Source organism: Condylura cristata, unplaced genomic scaffold (genome assembly GCF_000260355.1).
Source record: "Condylura cristata isolate star-nosed mole 26May11 unplaced genomic scaffold, ConCri1.0 scaffold00015, whole genome shotgun sequence".
Taxonomy (NCBI): Eukaryota; Metazoa; Chordata; class Mammalia; order Eulipotyphla; family Talpidae; genus Condylura; species Condylura cristata.
Genome location: NW_004567116.1, coordinates 18,810,008 through 18,831,055, shown reverse-complemented (window position 1 = coordinate 18,831,055; position 21,048 = coordinate 18,810,008). Strand labels below are relative to the sequence as shown.

At 33.6% G+C, this 21,048-nt stretch overlaps 1 protein-coding gene across 1 annotated transcript in view; it reads right to left on the bottom strand.

The window, feature by feature from the left end:
• DCDC1 (doublecortin domain containing 1) overlaps positions 1-21,048 on the bottom strand; it is a 161,582-nt gene that overhangs the window by 97,719 nt on the left and 42,815 nt on the right. The window contains exon 6 of the mRNA XM_012725188.1: positions 16,497-16,590. Within this exon, the coding sequence (XP_012580642.1) occupies positions 16,497-16,590 (94 nt within the window). The remainder of the gene's footprint in view (positions 1-16,496; positions 16,591-21,048) is intronic.

Here is a 21,048-nt window from a genome sequence, read left to right as displayed (position 1 = left end):
CAGACATGCTATTCCAGTATGCATTTGTAAACAGATAGGAGATATTTACTTGTGGGCCTGCACTGTAACATCCATGTGTACTTGACAGACATGTTTATACATTTTTCACACGATTAGCTTATAAAATCTTTCTAGTATAAAATAATCAAATAACATGGCAGCCAGCTAATATTTTTCAAGATTCAATGGCTTTCTGAAATGCCAGAAAGTTATTTTTAAAAATCTTAGGGACTCAGAAAATATGGAAGGACATCACACTTTTTTTTAACTTAGTCTTTAAGTATTTATGTGACCAACATAAACATTTAAAATAACTACAGGGCTTGGTTACCTTATTCTGATAAATATTTCTACCAAAAAAAAGTAATTAAATGGTCACCAGCAAAGAAAATAGGTCTGTGCCACTGGTTATGTTATATGTTGCATATTTTATGCAGAGAGGCCTAGCGTAGCAATGTGGAAATTGAATTACAATTAGATTCAGTCAAGCTGCTGAGAGGTTGAGTTATGCAAATTGCTAATGGTATTCTGCTGAATTTTGCTCTTAGTAAAAAAGTTTATGCATTTTATTGCGCTAAGTTCTGTAACTCTCCACCAAAGTGCAATTAAAATCCCTTATAATACTTTCAACACCAAGGAGGATGTCAAACAGAATGTAAGACTTTCTAAGACTACAATAAATAAAGAGGAAATTATTACCCAATAAGTATTTAGACATATTGAGATGTGTGCATAAAATTCATTCTTCCAATCTAAAAATAATTCCTAAAATTCAGATATCAAATCATTTTTATATTCTTGATGCAACTGCTTCTCTAAGTTTTATCATAATACTAACTTTGAAATATATGATCACGTCATGAAAGAAATAAAAAAGGAAAAATAAACTTATTTTCAGAACTATAACTATTTAACATAAAAACTAAAGTGTAAGTCAAACTGGATTACAATATTGCTTAAAGAAACATAGATTAAGAATCAGCAGTGCCTTTAGTTAGCTGCTACAACATTAACCTAGTATTATGTATTAGATTTAATTTGTACACTTTAATAGGGGCACTCATTAAACCTACTACAATTTTGAACAATGGAAGGACTATATAAATAATTGTTCATTTCAAATCAAGTTAAATAGAGAAGTAGATAATTCTAGATTTAATATTTTCTAGTCATTCAGCCTTATTCATCTGTGCTTCTCACAAAATAAGTTGAATTCTTTGTCAATGCAAGGGGCTCCAAAGAAGAATTTCATAGATCCTCTAACACAAAACTCCACTTTTTTTTTTCTTCAGTTTTTACCCTCCAAAAGAATTTAAGAAAAAAGCACTGCTTGGAAAAAAATACAAACTATATTAAAATGTTAAGCATAGTTAGAATTGACACTGGATAGAAAGTCGCTCCCATGCTCCAAATGATTTATGTAATTAGGAATACTATGGAAACCAGAAATAGCAAAGCAAAGAAAGCAGTATTCACAGGCAGGTTTTAGAAGGGACTTCAGATTCTGCTCTGAACTTGTTGAATGATCTGTTCAGTATTCTAGAATCTCCCTGCTGGAAGCAGGGTCCTCATTATAACCAATAGAGCACTAATAAAGGTTAGCCTCTGAACTGGGGATTAGAAGGCTTTTTCTTTTTGGAAGCTGCAAACTAGTAACTTTGATGGTCTTCTTGAAAAGGAAGACAAAGCACCCTCCAAGAACAAACAATGTTTCCACTAACTAGGAAGGTACAGAAAACATAAGAAAATGATATGCCTAAGTACGTATAAAGGATGTATAAGTCAGTCCAGTATTCTGAAAAAACAAAATTTACCCCTCAGAATAAAAGAACTCTCCAAAGAAAAGAAATCTTGGTCAAAGATGATAGCTATGAAATTTAATAGAATATTTATTAGAAAACATAAGTCACTTCACTTTTCAAATCCAACTGTAGATTTTTAATATTAATATTAATAATTAAGTATTTTTAGTGGCTATTCATAGGTATTCATAATACCTATAAGAAAGATTTTCCCTTTGCTATGCAGTTTTGTTTTTGTCCAATTCTGAAGTAAAGCATAAAGATATGAAAGAAATAAGGTCAATGATGTAGAACAGGCAATAGATGATTTTTAGCTTTAGAAAATGCATAAATTTAGATGTTGCTATGAAATAGCAAAGACCATAGTAGATAGCCACTGGCGGGAAATAAAATGTCTTTGCCAGGAAATAAATTAACTCCAGCATATTATTTGTTTGTCCTTCCAACCATGATCTTCTCCTTTAAACTGCTACTCAGAAATAACTACCTCATTTATGACAATTAGTGGCTTCTACTATTGCGTGTTCCTTTAATATCTGTGTTCATAGCTAAACACAGCATTTTATTCTCTTATGTTTGAGGCCTTTATTACAAGTGTGCTATCTCTCTTTCCTACTTACACAATGGTGACAAGAACTTTGCTTTTCTGTAACTTCAACATTTTCATTAAGCAAGTTCTCAACATTTTTATTAGATAAATGACTTGGAAATTAATCATTTCTTAAATATATCAATATGCATAGATCAGTCAAATGTGATCATTCCACTGGGATAATTTCCACCACTGAAAAGTTACATGGATGATTGCTTTTTATCTGTTTTGTTCATTCTAGTTATGACTATAGGCAATTCGAAGTTAATTCAATATTTCCAGTGGGTTTGGAATTAAGACTTATGATGCTGAATAAAAAGATCTGTGACCTAAAGGAGTGACTTCAAAGGATAGAGTTAATACTAAGCATCATGGGTAAACAGAGGTGATTAGAAGTAGTAGCTAAATTCATTTTGTAACTATCAAAGGCTAGATACTTTTCTCATGCATACTGTTTCATTTCCCTTTCATTTCTTTCCTATTTTTGCCACCTGTTAATATGTTATTTTTGTCCTTCAAAACTCAAATGTGACCTCCTGTGGCAAAATATACTGTTAGTTATATAGTATTTGTTATTTCATCCTCTATGCTTCCCAGAACATTGTTTATAATTTTTTTAAAGATTTTCTTTTTTTTTACTTATGCATACAGAACTAAGGTACAGGTGCAGGGCAGTGAGAGGATTCACCAGAGACAGAGTGGGGAGCAGAACAGGCATACTGATGAAGTACACTGCTGAGGGGAGCAGCAGACGAGACAGGAGAGGTCTTCCGCACCATGTGGGTCACTCCCAGGGCAGGGATTGAACTCATGCTGAAGTGGCTTTAGTTTCTAGTGCTGTGCTTTAGTCCACTGCACCACCAGGGAGGGCCCTGTTTATAATTTTTAATCTCTATTAGTTCCTATCGCCTCCTCTCAACTTCCAACCTTCAGGAAATTCCAAACCTTTCGGAGTGTGAGATCATGGTATCTATTAGTTTGGTAAAAACACTCCTCAATAAACATCTAATGGAGGAATAAATAGTACTTGGATATCGTGTGTACAGTACTTAAAGTTTTAAAACTATGAGTCCAACTACAAGCAACCCTTGGAAACTCTACCTTCCTAATTTAATGAAAATTTGATAAGTATACTAGAAACTGAAGCACATTTAGAGTATATAAGATTGCTTTGTTTTAATTTCCTATCAAATTACTCTAAAAACCAAACATTTAAATATAAAAAAAAAATTATGATTTGGCAATGAAATATCAATCAGTCAGGAGAAAGTCAGATGTGGCTATTTACAAATGCCTTGTAAAATTCTAATGAGCTTTTCCTACCCTGTCATAAATCATATTACATGGAACAAGGCACACAATAAAACAAAAATATCAAAATACTAATATTAGAGTAAGATCAAAATATCTATTTTAAATAGTGATGCTATTATTATTTATATAGCTATATTAAATAATCTAAATAACCCCTTTAAGAGCACTAAACACAATGTATAAAAAAAAATGTTCAGCTTTCAAGCAGACTTTATAATAAACCACTTCAGCACTGATAAGAAGCTTGAATTTAATTGGATTCTTGATGGAAGTACTAGGACAATTTTTGAAAAGGAACCAAAAGTTTCTCTAATGAAAAATGACCAAGTTAATGGTACTTATTAGGTAGATATAGGCTGGAAAGTTTTGTCAAGTTCTGTACCAAGGGGATATATATCCCTCTGCAAAAGCTTAGCTTACTGCATTTGAATAGAATGTAGAAAGCTAAAAGAGAGATCTTGTTTATTAATATATTTTTTAAAGTCCCAGAAATAATAAAAGTCTTAATAAGTTTTTTCAACTAGAAGTTAAAAATATTCCAACTGAATATTCAAAATCATAATTTACATAATATTTTAATATTCACATTTCAATCAGAATACAGAATGAGACTATGGGAAAAACAGGATACTACCCCGAGCAATACTAGCTACAAGGAAAGTTCTATGTGCTCTTTGGCAGCAAATTTCAGATCTTAGTCTCAAAAATATTCAGTTATTGTCAACAGAACACCATTCAGAAATACACAGGACATTTGTGAATTTCCCACCAATTTAATTCAAATTTTTAAAAAATGAGTTGGTTCTAGAAGTTCTTAAAAGTTACTGAGATGTGACTGCTTCTCTACCCATGAACTATGTCTGGGGGAATCTGAGCTAATGCCAAAGCATGTGTGTATTCTAATGTTCCTTATCCAGCTTTAGGTAATAGCTGGAACGCTCCAGTCCCAGAGCAACCAGCAGACACCACTCAAAACTCTGGTCTGTTGGAAAGATTGCAATGATGGAGAGCATACTGTCTCCTACATTGCTTGATATATATCACTATATTTTCATTCAAACAAAATCAAACTTACAGCTACTGTGTATTTCTGTGTATACGCTGTATGTCAAATCTCATTGTCCCTAAGGTATTTAAGGGAAAAGATTTAGCAGTTGTTTTCTTAAATACTGATGCCTACCCAAATTTGGATTTTTCCTCCACTGAACAAAATGACAAGCATATGATTGCTATACTTAGAACAATCTTTCTCAGCTACTTTAGTTTTTCACTGATCCTATTAAACTGACGGCATGTTGCCTGTGGGGTCTACAGTGTTATAATACTGCTGCAAGAAACATTGATTTGTATGATAGGATCAAACAGAACAGGGATGCATCTGGGGAAAAGAATTTCATAGGTCATATTGTTCGTATCTGAGTAAAATTTAATTTAGACATTCTGACCTTTATACACACCTAGTTATTTTAATTGCTGACATGTGGGTGAAGGCTGACATTGGAGGCTTGGAAATAAGAAATCTTAGAAAGTCTTCTCCGTTTTGAAAACACAGCCTGAGTCATGTCTTTTCTTAAACTGAACGAAGTAGCTGTGCATTAAATATGCTGGCACATCTTCTGCTTGAGCAAGTGGACCGAAATGGTGTGAATTGTTAATGCCTTGCTGCTTTGGTTCACGGCTTGTGATTGATCATTTGTAACTATATCTACTCCTTGTTCCATGAAATCAAGTATGGAGTAATGGGTTCATCAGATTTTGGGGTTAAATTGAGAGTGAAGAGGTACTGTGTGTGGAAATAAGAGTTGCCATGTTCAGGGCTGGCCTTGTAACAGCATGGAATCTAAAGGCGATATTCAAAACCACTTCACTCATCATACGCTTACTGATTCTGAATAGGGCCCATTTGCAGGGGACATTTGGTAGTTTTCCAATACGCTTTATGCCTCTTTCTACTTCCACCACCATGCACATCTTTTTTTCATACACCCCCAGTAGCACATTGATAGAACAGGTCAGCATACACAATTCATTTATTTAAATAACTTGATTTATACAAGTAGAAATAAGCTAGGATCCCATTGTCTGAGTTTCGCCCTCCCCCTGAATCAAAATAAAAAAATAAAAAGTGCATGCCTTTGAATATACAAGTATATTGTGAACTCAATTTCTTGTAACACCTAAAATAATGTAAAATAACTGAATTGGTATATGTACAACTTTATGGTTTTTTAAAGAAGTGCTGACAGTTAATTAAATAGTATGTTTTTATGTGAAAGTGGTCTGTACTAATACATACCTGAATATACATGACCTGCTTTTGAAAACTTTAAAGCTCTATATAAACATTTAAAGTAGTACACTAGAGTTAGTTTTGGAAAGTACACTGCATGAAACATGGAATAAAAATAAACAAAAATATTAGAAGTAAAGGCCTTTAGAAGTGTCATTATATAATTACTTGCTGTAATGATTGACAATTATTATTATTTTTTATTTTTGTTACCATTCAGAAAAGCTTTATCCAAATGGTGTTAAATGAGGTGCCAATTAACTTTTGACCCTCTAGGAAAAGATGTAATAGAAAACATAATAAAACTTAGGAACAAAAGCACATGTACAAAGCACTTACATGTGTAAGCAACATTCAAAAGCAAAATGTCACAAATTCCACTGTTCCACTGTACAGTCATAACGTACACAAATCCAAAAAGTCACTGAATTCTCGTTTCTTTTTTTAAAAAAAGCAGGAATAATGATAATATCTAGCATAGATATGCCTAAATCAGAGAGCTCTAGGATTCAGCTAGTTGTATTGGTCTCCTTGAATGCAAGTTAATGTCAAAATAGTACTTATATTTGAATATTTTAGTTAGCATGTAAAATATATACATTGGATAATTTTATACTTAAACATGATAATATAAAATGTCTCAATTTCAACATAGAAAGGAAAGTTTCCTTTTGATATTTATTTATCTGTTTGTCACAAAAACAAAATCTTTCATAACTAAGTATTTTTACAATCTCGGCTGAATTAAGTTCTTTTACAGGGACAATTTTGTTAAAAAAAGAAAAGAAGAAGAAAACTTTTTCTATAACAAATAGTACAAACTGTCTTCATTTAGCAGTTGTAACTTCTTGAATAATAGACTTCTAGGAGTATGGAAAAGTCAGTAGAACCGCTTCAGTGTCAGTTTGACCCCTAGCCCCGGAGGTGACTCACATGGTCTGGTAGATCTCTCCTGACCCACTGGCTGCTCCCCTCAGCAGTGTATTTCAGTTGATCTGCCTGTGATGCTCTCCACTCTGTTTCTGGTAAATACTCTCATCCACCCCACCTTTGGCCTTTACCCCAGTTATGTATGTATAAATAAATAAATCTTAAAAAAAAAAATTGAAAGGCATTTACAGGCTAGGATCTTATATAACTCCAGAAGGCAAATTCAAGAACTAAGGTAAATGTTTGAAGTACTAGATTGCAATGATCTATGAAACAGATGTTCTAAGGAAGAAATTATAGCAGTCATAAATGGAACAAGCAGTGGAAGAATGGATATTTGCTGAAGATGAATTAGCCGGGACTCATGAGAAAGGGAAATTTTGACAATTACCAAAAACCTTGCTGACTGAAATCCAAAGTAACTGACAGCACTATTCTGAAGTAGATAAATATTAAGTTCTCAATTTTTGTTTTAATATTACACTACCCATATAGTAAAGGAGCATTTTTAAGCTTTTAAAGTTCTGTGGTATATGGCAAAATACTACTACAACCAAGTGGCTGGTGAATCACTAATGTTAGTGAGAACTGCTCCCAAAATTAGCTAATTGTGAGTAATAGAAAATTTAATTTAATAAATATTTTAAAATTTTAATTCATTCATTTAAAAAGTATTTATCATCAATTACCATGCTTCAAATAATGTAACACAAAGGGTATGCTTAACAATTGTTTATTTTAATATTAATGTTTTGAGGATCTACTATATATCTAGTTCCATGGTAGATATCAAAGAGATTTTTGGAATTTTTTTAAGGATAATAACAAAATCTCTTTAGATAGATAAATTCCATACATAAGATGGAGACACTATATAAACAAATGCTATGATACAGCATAAATATATGGTGTCTAAAGTTATGAAAAGGGAGCATTAATAAAATAAAGTGGGATTTAAGTAATACAGTGAAATTTTGCAAGCTGACACCATGACTGAAATTTTGTAAGAGATTCAGAATCAGAGGGCCCAGGTAAATGATGTCTGAATTCCTGATTCACAAAAATTGTAAAACAATACATGTCTATTTCTTTAAGTAGTTAAGTTTTGGGGTAATTTATTATATAGCTATTCATAACTAACATAGATTTTGGGTTACAGATAATATATCCAATTATCATCCACAATATTTGTTGTCCTCCCCTAAAGGAAAATAATACTTCCCACCTTGTTTAATGTCAACTTAAATTTAACCTCATGATTTCAACACCCTTCCTAGTGGAAGGATTATGAAGCACACACTGCTGAATCAGGGAGATAACATATGACATAAACTAGTACAGGTGCTGTCACCCCCACAATGACATGTGGAATGAGTCAAGAATTCATCCTTGTATGTAAGTCACAAGAGTTCACGATGGAGAAAAGTGAAAAGATTATTGAGTGGGTATAAAATAGCATGAGCAAAGAGAAGGAAATTGGGCACTGCTCCAGCTACTACCTATCTATAATGAAGTAATCGACCTGACTATGACAGACTACATGTTGGGGAGTTGAGCGATGTGGGTAATTATAAAGGATGGGCAGGACAAGATCGCATAATGAAGGTTCTTGAACGTCAGGACATGTGAAGACTTTAGAAAAAAAGATTTTACTCTTCAGCAACATAAAGAATTAACTTTGAGGAAGAGAATTTGGCTATTGATTGAATAAAGATATAAGATTTATGAACTATGAATAAACTATTTTATTTATTATCAGTTGCCACAGTAACCCTGTGCTACAAACCACTTCAGCACCACTCACAAGCATAACATAATAAGCATTAATTTAGCATTAGAATCTGAAAATTAGTTGGATGGTTGTGCTGCTCTTGGCTGTGCCTGCTTGTTTGGGAATGAGCTGGATATCAAGTGTCCTAGATTAAACAACTGGGGTGAAAGTTTTCTCCTTTTTAATAATTTATTCAGGATAAATTCATAGAACATAAAACCAACCATTTAAACTTCAACAAAATAGTGGAATTTAGTGCATTCAAAACATACAAAGACCATTTCTATATTTTACAGAATATTTCAATCATTCCAAAGTAAACGCTCTTGCAAATTATGTATTTTGCTTCCATTGTTCTATCTAGCGAGGTCCTGGCAAACTAACAGTCTATATGCTGTCTCTATGGATTTATCAATTCTGGATATTTCAATAAAGGTAATCACAGGCACCTATTTTATCTTTTAAGTTCACAGAAGTTTTCATTATTCCTCTACCTTGTAGTATTTATCAGTACTTCATTTCTTGTCATAGTGAAATAATAGCCCATTATCTGTATATGATACAATGTTTCTACAATCAACCTTTCATGAACATTTGCTGTCCATCTGCTGGCTATTATCTCTAATACTATTATAAATACAAATGTACATGTTCTTATTTGATTATCTATTTTCGCTTCTTTTGTAGTATATTCCTAGGACTAGAACTGTATAGGCATATGATAATTCTTTCCTTTTCTTTTTTAGAAAAAAACGATTTGGAACCACCAAATTGTTTTTCAAAGTGACTCTGCCATTTTACATTCCCATAAGCATCACCCAAGTGTTCTAAGTTCAACACCATTTTTTCCCCATTTTTGGCTATGTGTTTCTTTGGTTTTTATTGTACTGTCATCCTACTGTGTATGAAGTGGTACTTCAACATGGCTTTGATTTTCATTTCCCTAATGACAAATGATGTTGAGCATTTTTTCATGTACCTTTTGATCATACAAATCTTCTCTGAAGCAATGTCTACTCAAGTCCTTCATCCAATTTTTTAAATTATGCTATTTATCTTTTTGTTTTTAAGTATAAGAATTTTTTATATATTCTGGATATTAAACCAGTATCAAATAAATAATTTGCAAATGCTTTCTACTGTTTTTTAGGATGTTTGCATTATCTTTTTGACAATGTGCTTTAACACATTTTTTTTTTTACTAACAGAGTCCAGTTTACATAATCTTTTCTGTCATTGTTCAGACTTTCAGTGTCATATGTAAGAATTCACTGACAAATTTAAGGTCATAAAAATCTACACTAAAGCAATTCATATGACTTGTCCAAAGTTTTTACAGTATCCAATTTGTTTCTAAATTTATTGTGTAAATTTTGACCATAGTTCTAAATTTCAGTAACCAAAACCATAGTTTCATTTATAGGTAAGTGGGAGATTTATTATAAAAAGGAACATTCTATCTCTTCAGTCAAGGTAGGGAAACAACTCATAGAAACTATTACAAACCTAGGAATCAGTTTTGCTAATAATATCAAAGAGAAAGTAAAATGGTTTTAAAATGGGCTTCAATCTTATGGTCACAATGTAGGAGTATATGTATGAAATACAACAATAACAACAACAAAAAATTAACAAGAGGAAAAAAGAGACCTCCTTTTGACATAAAGGTAAACATGATCTGAGCACCCACATGTAAAAGGTATGAAAAAGAAGTTGAAATCAGCAAGACCAGATTTGAGGCCTCAGGAAGTACATCTCCATCTAACTTTAAAAAGGAAAATAATGTAATTACTACAAAGTGAGAAATAGTAACTAGGGGGCAGTAAAACTAATAGAGAAATAAATGTGAGATCTCAGAAAGCAAACTCAGAACAGATCCCAAATACTGTAAAGAGATGACATTTATGTTAATAGAACAGGTGGAAAATCTCTTTTGTGCTTGGTATAGTTATATAAAGAATACCCATGAACTCTGAACAAATTGGAGAATACCAAAAACTAAGCATAAAATACTCAAAAATATATCTAGTGAACTCCAAAATATTGGGCTTAAGATAAAGAAAAGGCAATAGCAACAGAAATTTTATTGCAAGGGATCCAGGCAGAACAGTAATAGATCAAGGAGTCCACAGCAAAATTAGATGTCAGACTGTGGGAAAAGTACATCCTGGATAGGATTATTTAACTCAGGGAGGTGAAAATGGATAAGACTGGTCTCAACAAAGGATGCTATTGACTAGCTTGGAACATATTGACTTCATCTCTCTCACTATGAGAGACCCTGTAAGAAAAATAGCTAAAGCAATATATTAGAAAAACACAAGTATGGACCAGAAAGCAAAGAGAAGGTAAAAGGAAATAAAAAATAGAAAGAAACAGGAGCAAACAATGCATCCCCAAACATACTAAAGAGTGGACCTTTTCTGAAGGGAACAGGCACACAGTAGAGACAAATCTTAACCAGTGCAGAAAAAAAGGACAGAAACATTAGCTCAACTTCAAAACCTAAGGAAAAACCATGTAATTGAGGAGTAATAGTTGGTCCCTAATGTGCACACAAGTATATGTCTCAGAAACATGAACAGCTATTTCAACTCATAAAGTCACCAAAAATTATTCTCTCATTGGAACTGAGGGAGCAGGAAGAGGGAAGCTGTCCACATGGAATTGGCTCCCACAAATCCATAGTCAAGAAGTCATCATAGCAGCCATTGTGACCCATGACTGAAAGTACTCCAGAGATAAGGTAGGACCTAACCCATCAGGCAGGGTCTACCCTAAGTTCCACAGGGGATCCAGAAAGATAAGACTTGGAAAAGAACAATAAGGTTTAGGGATAAACCTCAAATAAATCTTTCTGACTAAGCTACTACCAATGGAACTTTCCGAACACTGCAAGAATGCAATACTCTCAGTACTCAGCATGATGATAACAGCAATAAAATGATATAATGCTTACTAAGTATGGGGCACTTATTCTAAGAAATTAACACATAGTTCACCTAACCCTTACAACAGTGAACAACCTAGGTAAGTATAACATAGGACTTGGAAAAGAACAATAAGATTGTAGGGATAAACCTCAAATAAAACTTTATGACTAAGCTACTACCAATGGAACGCTATTTTATAGATGAGGAAACTAACCCTCAGAGAAACTAAGTAATCTACCTATCCAAGGTCAGATGATAACTGGCATAACTGGAATTTTAATCTGACTCGGAAATTAGAGAACTTAACTAACCAACCAAGTCTCTTTGAAAGAGGTGACAGGGTGTGCCTGTCAATTTTTTATCCTCAAATTATTACAAATATTTAATGCCTTGAGGGAAAATTGCTTCCCAACAAGTTACTGCACAGGTTTAGATAGCACACAATGACTGTTATCCTGGAAAAACTGACATGAAGACTGTTTTCTCCTCTCTGCTTCCCTTTACTTTATCTTGGGCAATAGTCACATGGACCTTGATTAAGGCAAAAAAAGTGTCCTAAAATCACTGTTTTACTTGAATAGCTAACCTACAGCCTAGAGATGGACTTCCATTCTGAATGTGCTGGGTGGGGGACTGTGATCATCTTTTGGTTCAGTTGGAATTAGGACACATGAGAAAACCGAGGTAGACCCAATTCAGTGTGTGAGATCCTGAGAGAAGACTCCCACACTAGAAACTCAGAAAGTAACTGCTGGAAGAACTTCAGCTCAAACCAACAATACAGAGTGATCTGGCTAACATGGGGAAACATAGAAAATTAGGAAAAACTGTATAATTTTTGTAAATTTTAGTAGGAGGAATCCTAACCTTTATCAGATTTTAACTCACAAAAGTAAGATTATATAATTTCAGAGCTCATTTCTATGTGGAACTAATTTGAGTTTATATTTCTTTGAGATTTTATTTTTTGAATTTAATTTCTCCACACACAAAAACATTTGAAAATGGGAAGAGTTAATATTCAAATTCAAATTTGGGATATCTATATGATATTGGAGTTTTGTGTTTGAAATCTGTTAATCTTATCTTTTGATCTCCTGGCAAAATCTCTAAAGAACTTGTCAGACTGCAATTTTGGCAGTGTTGCTTGGCACAATTTGGGATAGAAAATGAACACTCAGTGTTCCATAGCATGATCATGTCATCAATTTCATTAAAGTAGCATCTTAACTCATTTCAGAATCTTGGGATAAATTTTACACTGTCCGTAATGGTGTAGAAGGATTCACAAAAGAGTTAGGTTTAGTTAATGGAACAGTAGTCTCCTAAAGGTACTGAAACTGAAGATCTTCCTCAAGGTGGGGAAGGGGAGGAGGAGAGTTGGCAGGATGAAGAAGGAGTATCTCTACTGATTTACCATATATAATTATTAAGCCAAAGAAATTGACAGAACACAAAACCTGGCGGAACATTAAGGGGATGAGTGTTAATAAACAACTCTATCAAAAACTGAAACTAAATGATATCCTGCCACTGTTACATGCTACTGTAGTATCAAATAGTTTTCTATGACTGGAAAATCAGGGAATGATGTAAGTATAATATGGTTATACTTACATAACCTGGTTGATGAGTATGAGGTTTTTTATATAGGCAAGGTAATTCAATAGATTAAGAGTAGAATTCTATCCCTCATCAGGAAAGAAAAAAAAGACTGCTGCATGGCTGCTGCAATGGGGTACCTCCTCAGGAAGGGGCACCCCCTGTCTTGTATGTCAGGTTCACTTCCTCTTGTGCCTTCCTGAAAGGAAGTCTCACTTGCTCCAATCACAGATTGATTTCCATCTTCACTAATACTCTGCTTCTCTGAAGCAGCACTCTGAGAAGGGAGTTTACATTATCTAAGTTAACCATTTTTATTTTAAGTATTCTGATTTTAAAGATGTATGGCATTTTGGCCCTCCCTGGTGGTGCAGCGAGTTAAAGCACAGCACTAAGAAGCTAAGGCTACTTCCTCATGAGTTCGATTCCCGCCTGCCCCAGAGGTGACCACATGGCGAGGCAGACCTCTCCCGATCCGCCCGCTGCTCCCCTCAGCAGTGTGCTTCGTCCATTTGCCTGTTCTGCTCCCCACTCTGTCTCTGGTGAAACGTCTCGCCGCCCCTGAGCCTCTGGCCTGTACCACAGTTCTGTATGCACAAATAAATAAATCTTTTTTTTTAAAAAAAAAAAAGATGTATGGCATTTTAATGACCTTCTTCAACCTTATTTGCCATAGTCTTAAAATTCTGACCCATGATTTTGACAAATGCATTTTTTTAAACGTTATGTTCTAGCAGAAATGCCTTAGAAATATGTTGACCATTTAAAGGGACATGGAATGTTTACATAATGGGCGGTTCTACTTTAGAAAAAAAAATAGATCACACAGGAACCATAACTAGTAAATTGTTTTACATATGGCAATATAAATTTCTTTGTTAAAATCTTCTGTGGTTTAGAAACCTAAAAGCACAAGGATTTGCAAATTCTATGGGTTTCTTAAAGTTCTTAACAGTCTTGACAAAGTAAAAGTAGTTTAACATCATATCAAATGTGTTTATCTCTCATAGCACAAGAGAAAATTGAAAGCATAACTGATTCCAAAAAAAGAAGCTATCAATAGAGGAATTTTTTGTATCAATTATTCTTAGTCTATGGTATCATTGCACTTCTAATCTGTGCTTGTAAATGAAAAACTACTAAGATGTTAAGAGTAGCCATTATTAAATAACTTTCCTTTTCCCATACAAACCTACAAACCATGTAAGCGAAAAAAAAAAAAGGGCACATATCAACTCAAAATATTAGCGCTGATTTATTAAAATTAAAAGATAATGTTTATATAACTCTTAACCTTTCCCCAAGTTGAATTTTAGAAAGACACAGACCATAAAATTTTAGTGACCCCATTTGGTGCCCAAAAACATACTAAGGAAGAAAAGAGAAATGCAAAATACTAATGTTAAGTGACTAGAATGCTACAAACTGGAAGTTCCTCCAATAGGATTAGCTACTTAAAGTATTTTAAGTCTAGTGAACTTGTTATAGTTCCACATGTTAGTAGCTACATAGGCTAATTTCAGTTGGCATAAGCTTTTACAAGTATGAAAAAACACAAGGTAAGGCATTCAGTAAAATGTGATAATACCTCACTTCTGGGACACGTGAAACACGAGGCATGAAGCTGAATGCCTCCAGCATCCATGAAGTAACACGCCTCAGAGTTGAAAATTTTTGTTTTGATGAGTAATTCTCTTATTGCACATTTGGAGGTGAGGTGGGGGGAAATCAACTTTCTAAATGTAAATCTTTCACTAACCAGGGTTCTCTATAGTTCTAACACCAACTTACTCAAAACTAATTTGGATTAATAGTTTTATATGTGTAATACAAATAATTACACATAATTTTAATGCTTCTGTATAATAGGTAAGTGAGTATCTACAAAAGCTCTGAAATTTTCAGTTGAAAACTCCTACTAAGTGAAAAATAACTGTATTTCATATAAACATTAAAAATAACCAAGAAAATGTTTTATTTTCTAAACACATACCAAAAACTCCTTAGCAAAAACATTTAATAGTTATAGATAGTAAGTATCAAAATATCACAATGAACACTCAATAAGAATTAAGGATGATAAACAAGAAGGCAGTTTGCTTTGGTATAGTACAAGAATGTTGGACTCAAATGGGAGTAGCCAGTATAAACATATGCTAAAATAATTTAAGGTTGTCTAGACCTAGCCTTGAAGTTAAAAGTATTCAAGTATAAAGTATAAAGTATTCAAGTATAAAGGAACCATTTTATATTTTGAATCTCTTCAGGCATATGGAGTTAAGTTTTAGATGAAGTAATAGGACCACACCTGTAGCATGTTAAATAGTGTTAATAATAGCACTACTAAAGTTATAAAATGTAAATAAAATGCTAATGTAAATAAAAAGTAAAATGAGCATTCATTAATTGCTCCAGCAATAATTTAATAGTAGCATAAATGTGAAATTCATAGAATGTTTGCTTTAAGAGACAAGACCTTGGAGCCAAAGATGAATATTTCAAATTTTAAAAAGGACATACAATAAAAATTGTCTTAAGGTACATTTTTTAACTTTTCAAAAACCTTTAGAAGTTAACCAAAACTTACTAAAAATCTATTTGCACATACAGTAGTACAATCTCTCGTTTTTCATCTTTGAAAACTATACACCACAGAAATTATCTATTAAACATGAATTTTAATCATTGACTTCTGTTTATTAAGTTATGGCCTACCAAGGTCATACTATTCATCATTGCTTTAGAAATCTAAACCTATGCTACCAATACACTGAACATTTGAGTCTCCCTAAAATGTATATGCTGAAACCTAACTCCTAATGTAATGGTATTTGAAGGTGATTTGATCATCAGGGTACAGCATTCATCTTGGAATTACTATCCTTAGGAAAAGACTGAGAGAGCTCCATTGTTCATCCCACCAGATAAGGACACAGTGAGAAGATAGACTCTATGAATCACCAGACATTGAATCTGATGGTGTTTTGATCTTGTACTTACCAGCTTCCATAAATATGAGAAAATAAATGTTTGTGTTTTAAGCTACCCAATCTAAGATATTTTGCTTGTTACACAGCCAAATGAAATAAAGTGCTGAAATAAGAGATTACTAAAAACTTAATGTTTCATGAGTTACCTTTGTAAAGGGATGCCAATTTGTAATTAAATTGCCTTATTAAATCTGTTTCCCTTTCAATAGTAAAGTAAAAAATATAAATGTCATTTGAAATATAATATAGTTTATGTAATCTTTGCCACTTACCTTTTGAAACATCTTTAATTTCTCTGCCATACAAATCATAAAGATATCTGGCTGGAGAATTTAGATTCATTTTCATCGTGCAAGTATCTAAAACCTTGACAGAAAAAAAAAACAAAAAAAAAAGCCCTATAATTTATTACCATAAGTTCTGGTTAAATTGAATATACATTTAAATTGAATAGAAAGAAAGTCCTTTTTATACTACCTGGCTATTAAAAGTTATATTGTAAAATAAAATTTGATGAGTGAAAATGTTTCTAATATCTGAAATAGAAAAAGGGTTGCGAAAATTGTTAGATTCCAATTACATTTTAAAAGCATGTGCACACATAATTTTTAAAAAGAAGCTGCAAGCGCCCTCCCTGGGGGTAGTGTGTTAAAGCACAGCACTAAGAAGCTAAAGCCACTTCAGCATGAGTTCCATCCTGCCCCAGAGGTGATCCACATGTCTGTGGCAGGCCTCCCCAGACCCGTCCACCACTCCCCTCAGTAGTGTACTTCGTCAGCCAGCCTGTTCGGCTCTCCACTCTGTCTCTAGAGGATCCTCTCACTCCCCTGCACCTCTGGCCTGTATCCCAGTTCTGTATGCATAAATAATAAATAAATCTTAAAAAAAAAAAGTCAGTTAAAAAAAAGAGAAGCTTCAACATGTTTAAAAGGTATTACCTATTATTTAATAAATGGCTGGAGTTGGGTAGATTTTTATCTCATTCTTACTATTTTCTATATTTCCCATTTATTATACAAGGGAAAGATAATACTTTGTAATTTAGAATATAAGGTACTTTCTGTAAATTTAAAATAAAAAATTTTGAAGTTATTTCCAAGAGCCCTAAAATAAATTATAGTCTTTGATTTGAATGATATACAATTCACCTTGATAACATAATATTTGGATACTAAAAAATGGACCTGATAAACCACATTTCAAGGTTTTCTACTAGCATAAGTCACAAAGACTTTACTTTTAATGGTTTTAATATGCTAAAGCTCTTAATATTTTGATGTCCTAACCTGTTCCTGATACAGCTCTTGTAACAGTCACTTCATCAACATTAGGCAGGAAAGACTTAAACATTTATCAGTTAAAGTTCTACTAATGAGGTAAAGAAAATAAAAATTAATAGAGAAGAATCAAGGAATTTCAGATGCCCTGAGGCAGGATTCATTAAGAATTCAGAAGTAGGCCCTCCCTGGTGGCGCAGCGGGTTGGAGCACAGCACTGAGAAGCTGAAGCTACCTCCACATGAGTTCGATTCCCGCCTGCCCCGGAGGTGACCATATGGCGAGGCAGACCTCTCCTGACCAGCCCTCTGCTCCCCTCAGCAATGTACTTCGTCAATCTGCCTGTTCGGCTCCCCACTCTGTCTCTGGTGAAGCCTCTCACCGCCCCTGAGCCTCTGGCCTGTACCCCAGTTCTGTATGTACAAATAAATAAATCTTAAAAAAAAAAAAAAAAGAATTCAGAAGTAGTTTCCAAAACATGAATGTTATCATATTTATCTAAAAATACAAAATATATTCCAAATCCAAATCAAAAGTACTCTTCCATTTTTACTATTCATAGCAATAATAAACTCTTACTTCACAACAAAACTACTGAAAAGCAATGCTCATTTATGAGTAACTAGTGAAAAAAATAATAGTTCAATTGGTTTACCACATTTTCTAAATTTCTGCCCACTTTTATCCCTACTTGAAAATTAGAGTTGATAATCCTAATTCTAGCTCAATGAACTAATTTTCTTTCTGACAATGGACATATTTAAATAACTTATTATGTATATAAAGACAGTTATACTTTCAATCTGAAGAACAATTTTCATTATAGATGATTTGTTTTATCTAGTTGCTATATCAAATTATGTTTTGCATTTAAAAAAATATTTAGCTTTCGAGGACAGACCTGGTGGTACAGTGGATTAAAACCAGCACTATGAGATTCTCCGCAGCTACTGCAGCAGGAGTTTGATGCCGGGCCAGGGAACTGACCTATATGGTGTGGCAGACCTCTCCTGACCCACCTGCTGCTCACCTTAGCAGTGTATTTCAGTACCTCTGACTGTTCTGCAACCCACTCTGTCTCTGGTGAATCCCGTCACACACCCACACACACACACACCTCTGGCCTGTACCCCAGTCCTTGTGTGCATAAATAAATCTTTAAAAAATATTTAGCTTTCAAATTTAACTTAATAAATTGACTTTTCCTGAATTATATCAGAAGTTCTAAACCTATGCCTACTTAAAGATACAAATAATAATGTATTGCAATCTACTCCACAAATGACTTAACAATGTGATGTGGAGCAAATCCAGTGAGCTCTAATCTGCCTACTTTGCATGAATCAATGCAGGAATTCAATTCCTTGGAACAGCCCACTGTATCACTGTTTCTTCCTTTTTCCAATCTCTTAACAGGGGTTCATCCTTATCACCCAAATAAGTTACTAACTTTGGTGACTATCTAGACATTACTCCTCTTGCCTTCCCTTTCATATCCTTGGCCCAATTTCTTAAGTGACTACAAGACACAAATTGGCCTAGCATCCTTATCCCATGAACTGAAACCCTTCCTGAAGATGCTTGAAAAGCAATATTGAAAATACAAGAGAATAACTATCAGCAAAGACACTAGACTGCCTATAGCTTCAAACAAAAAGGGAAAGTGAAACTTAATTGACTGACTGGCATAGGATCAATGTTGGTTTTCTTTTTAATACTTTAAGAAATTAACACAATTGGCCACCAACTAGCAAATCTGCCCCCACTCTGTCACCTATTGGTCACTTTTTTCCATGCACAAAGAATATGCCTTTCTCACCAACACTATCACCCTTATTGAATAAAATACACACTATTTCTCAGTCCGTAATCTTTGGCCAGTATTAAGAAGCTACAAGTGGTCCCATCTGCTATCAAAAGACGTGGCCTCCAACTTAGGGTCCTCCTATTCTTTTATCTTTCCATTCTTTATGTTCAGTTTTCAACTGGTTAATATTATAATGTATTATTAAAAGTGTACTATGCCCCTTGTACAAATTATACTCGCAAGTTATTAATAAAAGTTCAAATATCTAAATGTCATTAAAGACTATAATCCACCAATCAAGCTAAGAAAAATATGATTAAAAGATGGTTCTACTTATTTCACTAAAATTTCAATGATTCCTTAAAATTATCTTAAGTATTGCTACCTTTTAATCTTAAAAAATCATCAAATAAAATCACATGGCCTTCTAACTCAAATGTTTCTCTTTTTATTGAGCTAGAACATTAGTGAAAATGTTCCATAAGCCAGGTTTTATGAGTTAAATGAGTTTAAAAACGGGTATTAGAAAAGCAGATACTAGAAAATAATAATGCATCGGCAACACTATCATTCTTTCCCACTTTAAGGATGAAAGGTCCTTACAGTGTTTACGCAATGCCAGCCTTTAGTAATCATTTTTTCAGAGTAAATTATCAGTGATATAAAATAGTATCAATATAAACTTCTGTCAAGAGCCCTGAAAAGAATCTTCTACCTGTAAGGTCATTCTTATAATTCACAATTGAAAAATATATAACAGTGTCACCTTGCTGTTATCAAGGTTAATTAGAATACATTTCAACTGATCTGTACCTGTTAAGCTTGTTAAAATATTACTGTTACAAATTCATGTTTCATTAATTTCTTACCACTAAGTTTGTAAGATACTGATACTGAAATTTAAAAGCACTGTACAAAGACAGATTCTTTTTGACAAATATCTGGGAATAAAGTTTCCACACTCTTTTCAATACAATCTACTTATTTAAAATTTGGGAATCATTACTACTCTCAGGCGCATCTGCTAGATTTTCACAGCTTCTTGAACACCCACCACAGAGGTGGTTAGTTATATACTCTACAATCTCTGGGTTTGATTTGCTGCTACCTGAATCCAAGTAAGAGACTCTATTTATCTCTCCATCACCCCAGATCAAATGAGTGTAGTCAACAACTTTTAGACCCAACAATGTCCAGCCTCCTCAAATACAGCGATCCTTGATACATTTCAACATGTTTTTATAAGTTAAGCCTCAGAAGTGTAAGTCCTGATTTATACCTCTTCTTACATTCTCTGTAGCAGGGGCCAAGAAATTATACCCTGTGGACCAATTCTAGTCACAGCCTATTTCTAAAAACAACGTATACATTTTTCAGTGTTAAATAGTAAATAAAAAGAAGGCTATTTTGAGATACTTTAAAGGCACATAAAATTCAAGTTTCAGTGTCCACAGATAAGTCAAGTATTCTTGGAAAACATCCACATTGTTCACTTACATACTTTTTATGGCTACTATCCCATGACAGCAAAAGTCGAGGAGAGCTTATTGAACAAACAAAACAGACAAACCCTGCCCCCTGAGGATATGAACTTTTAAAAGTGCATCATCTTCTCTCACTCTAATTATTCTTCCTCATTCATGGATAGTATTTTCCACAAAATATCATAGCTGTGATCAACCCCCTATGTCCATATTTTTATATACTTTCTTGGTGATCATACACCAGGAAAGTCTGGAG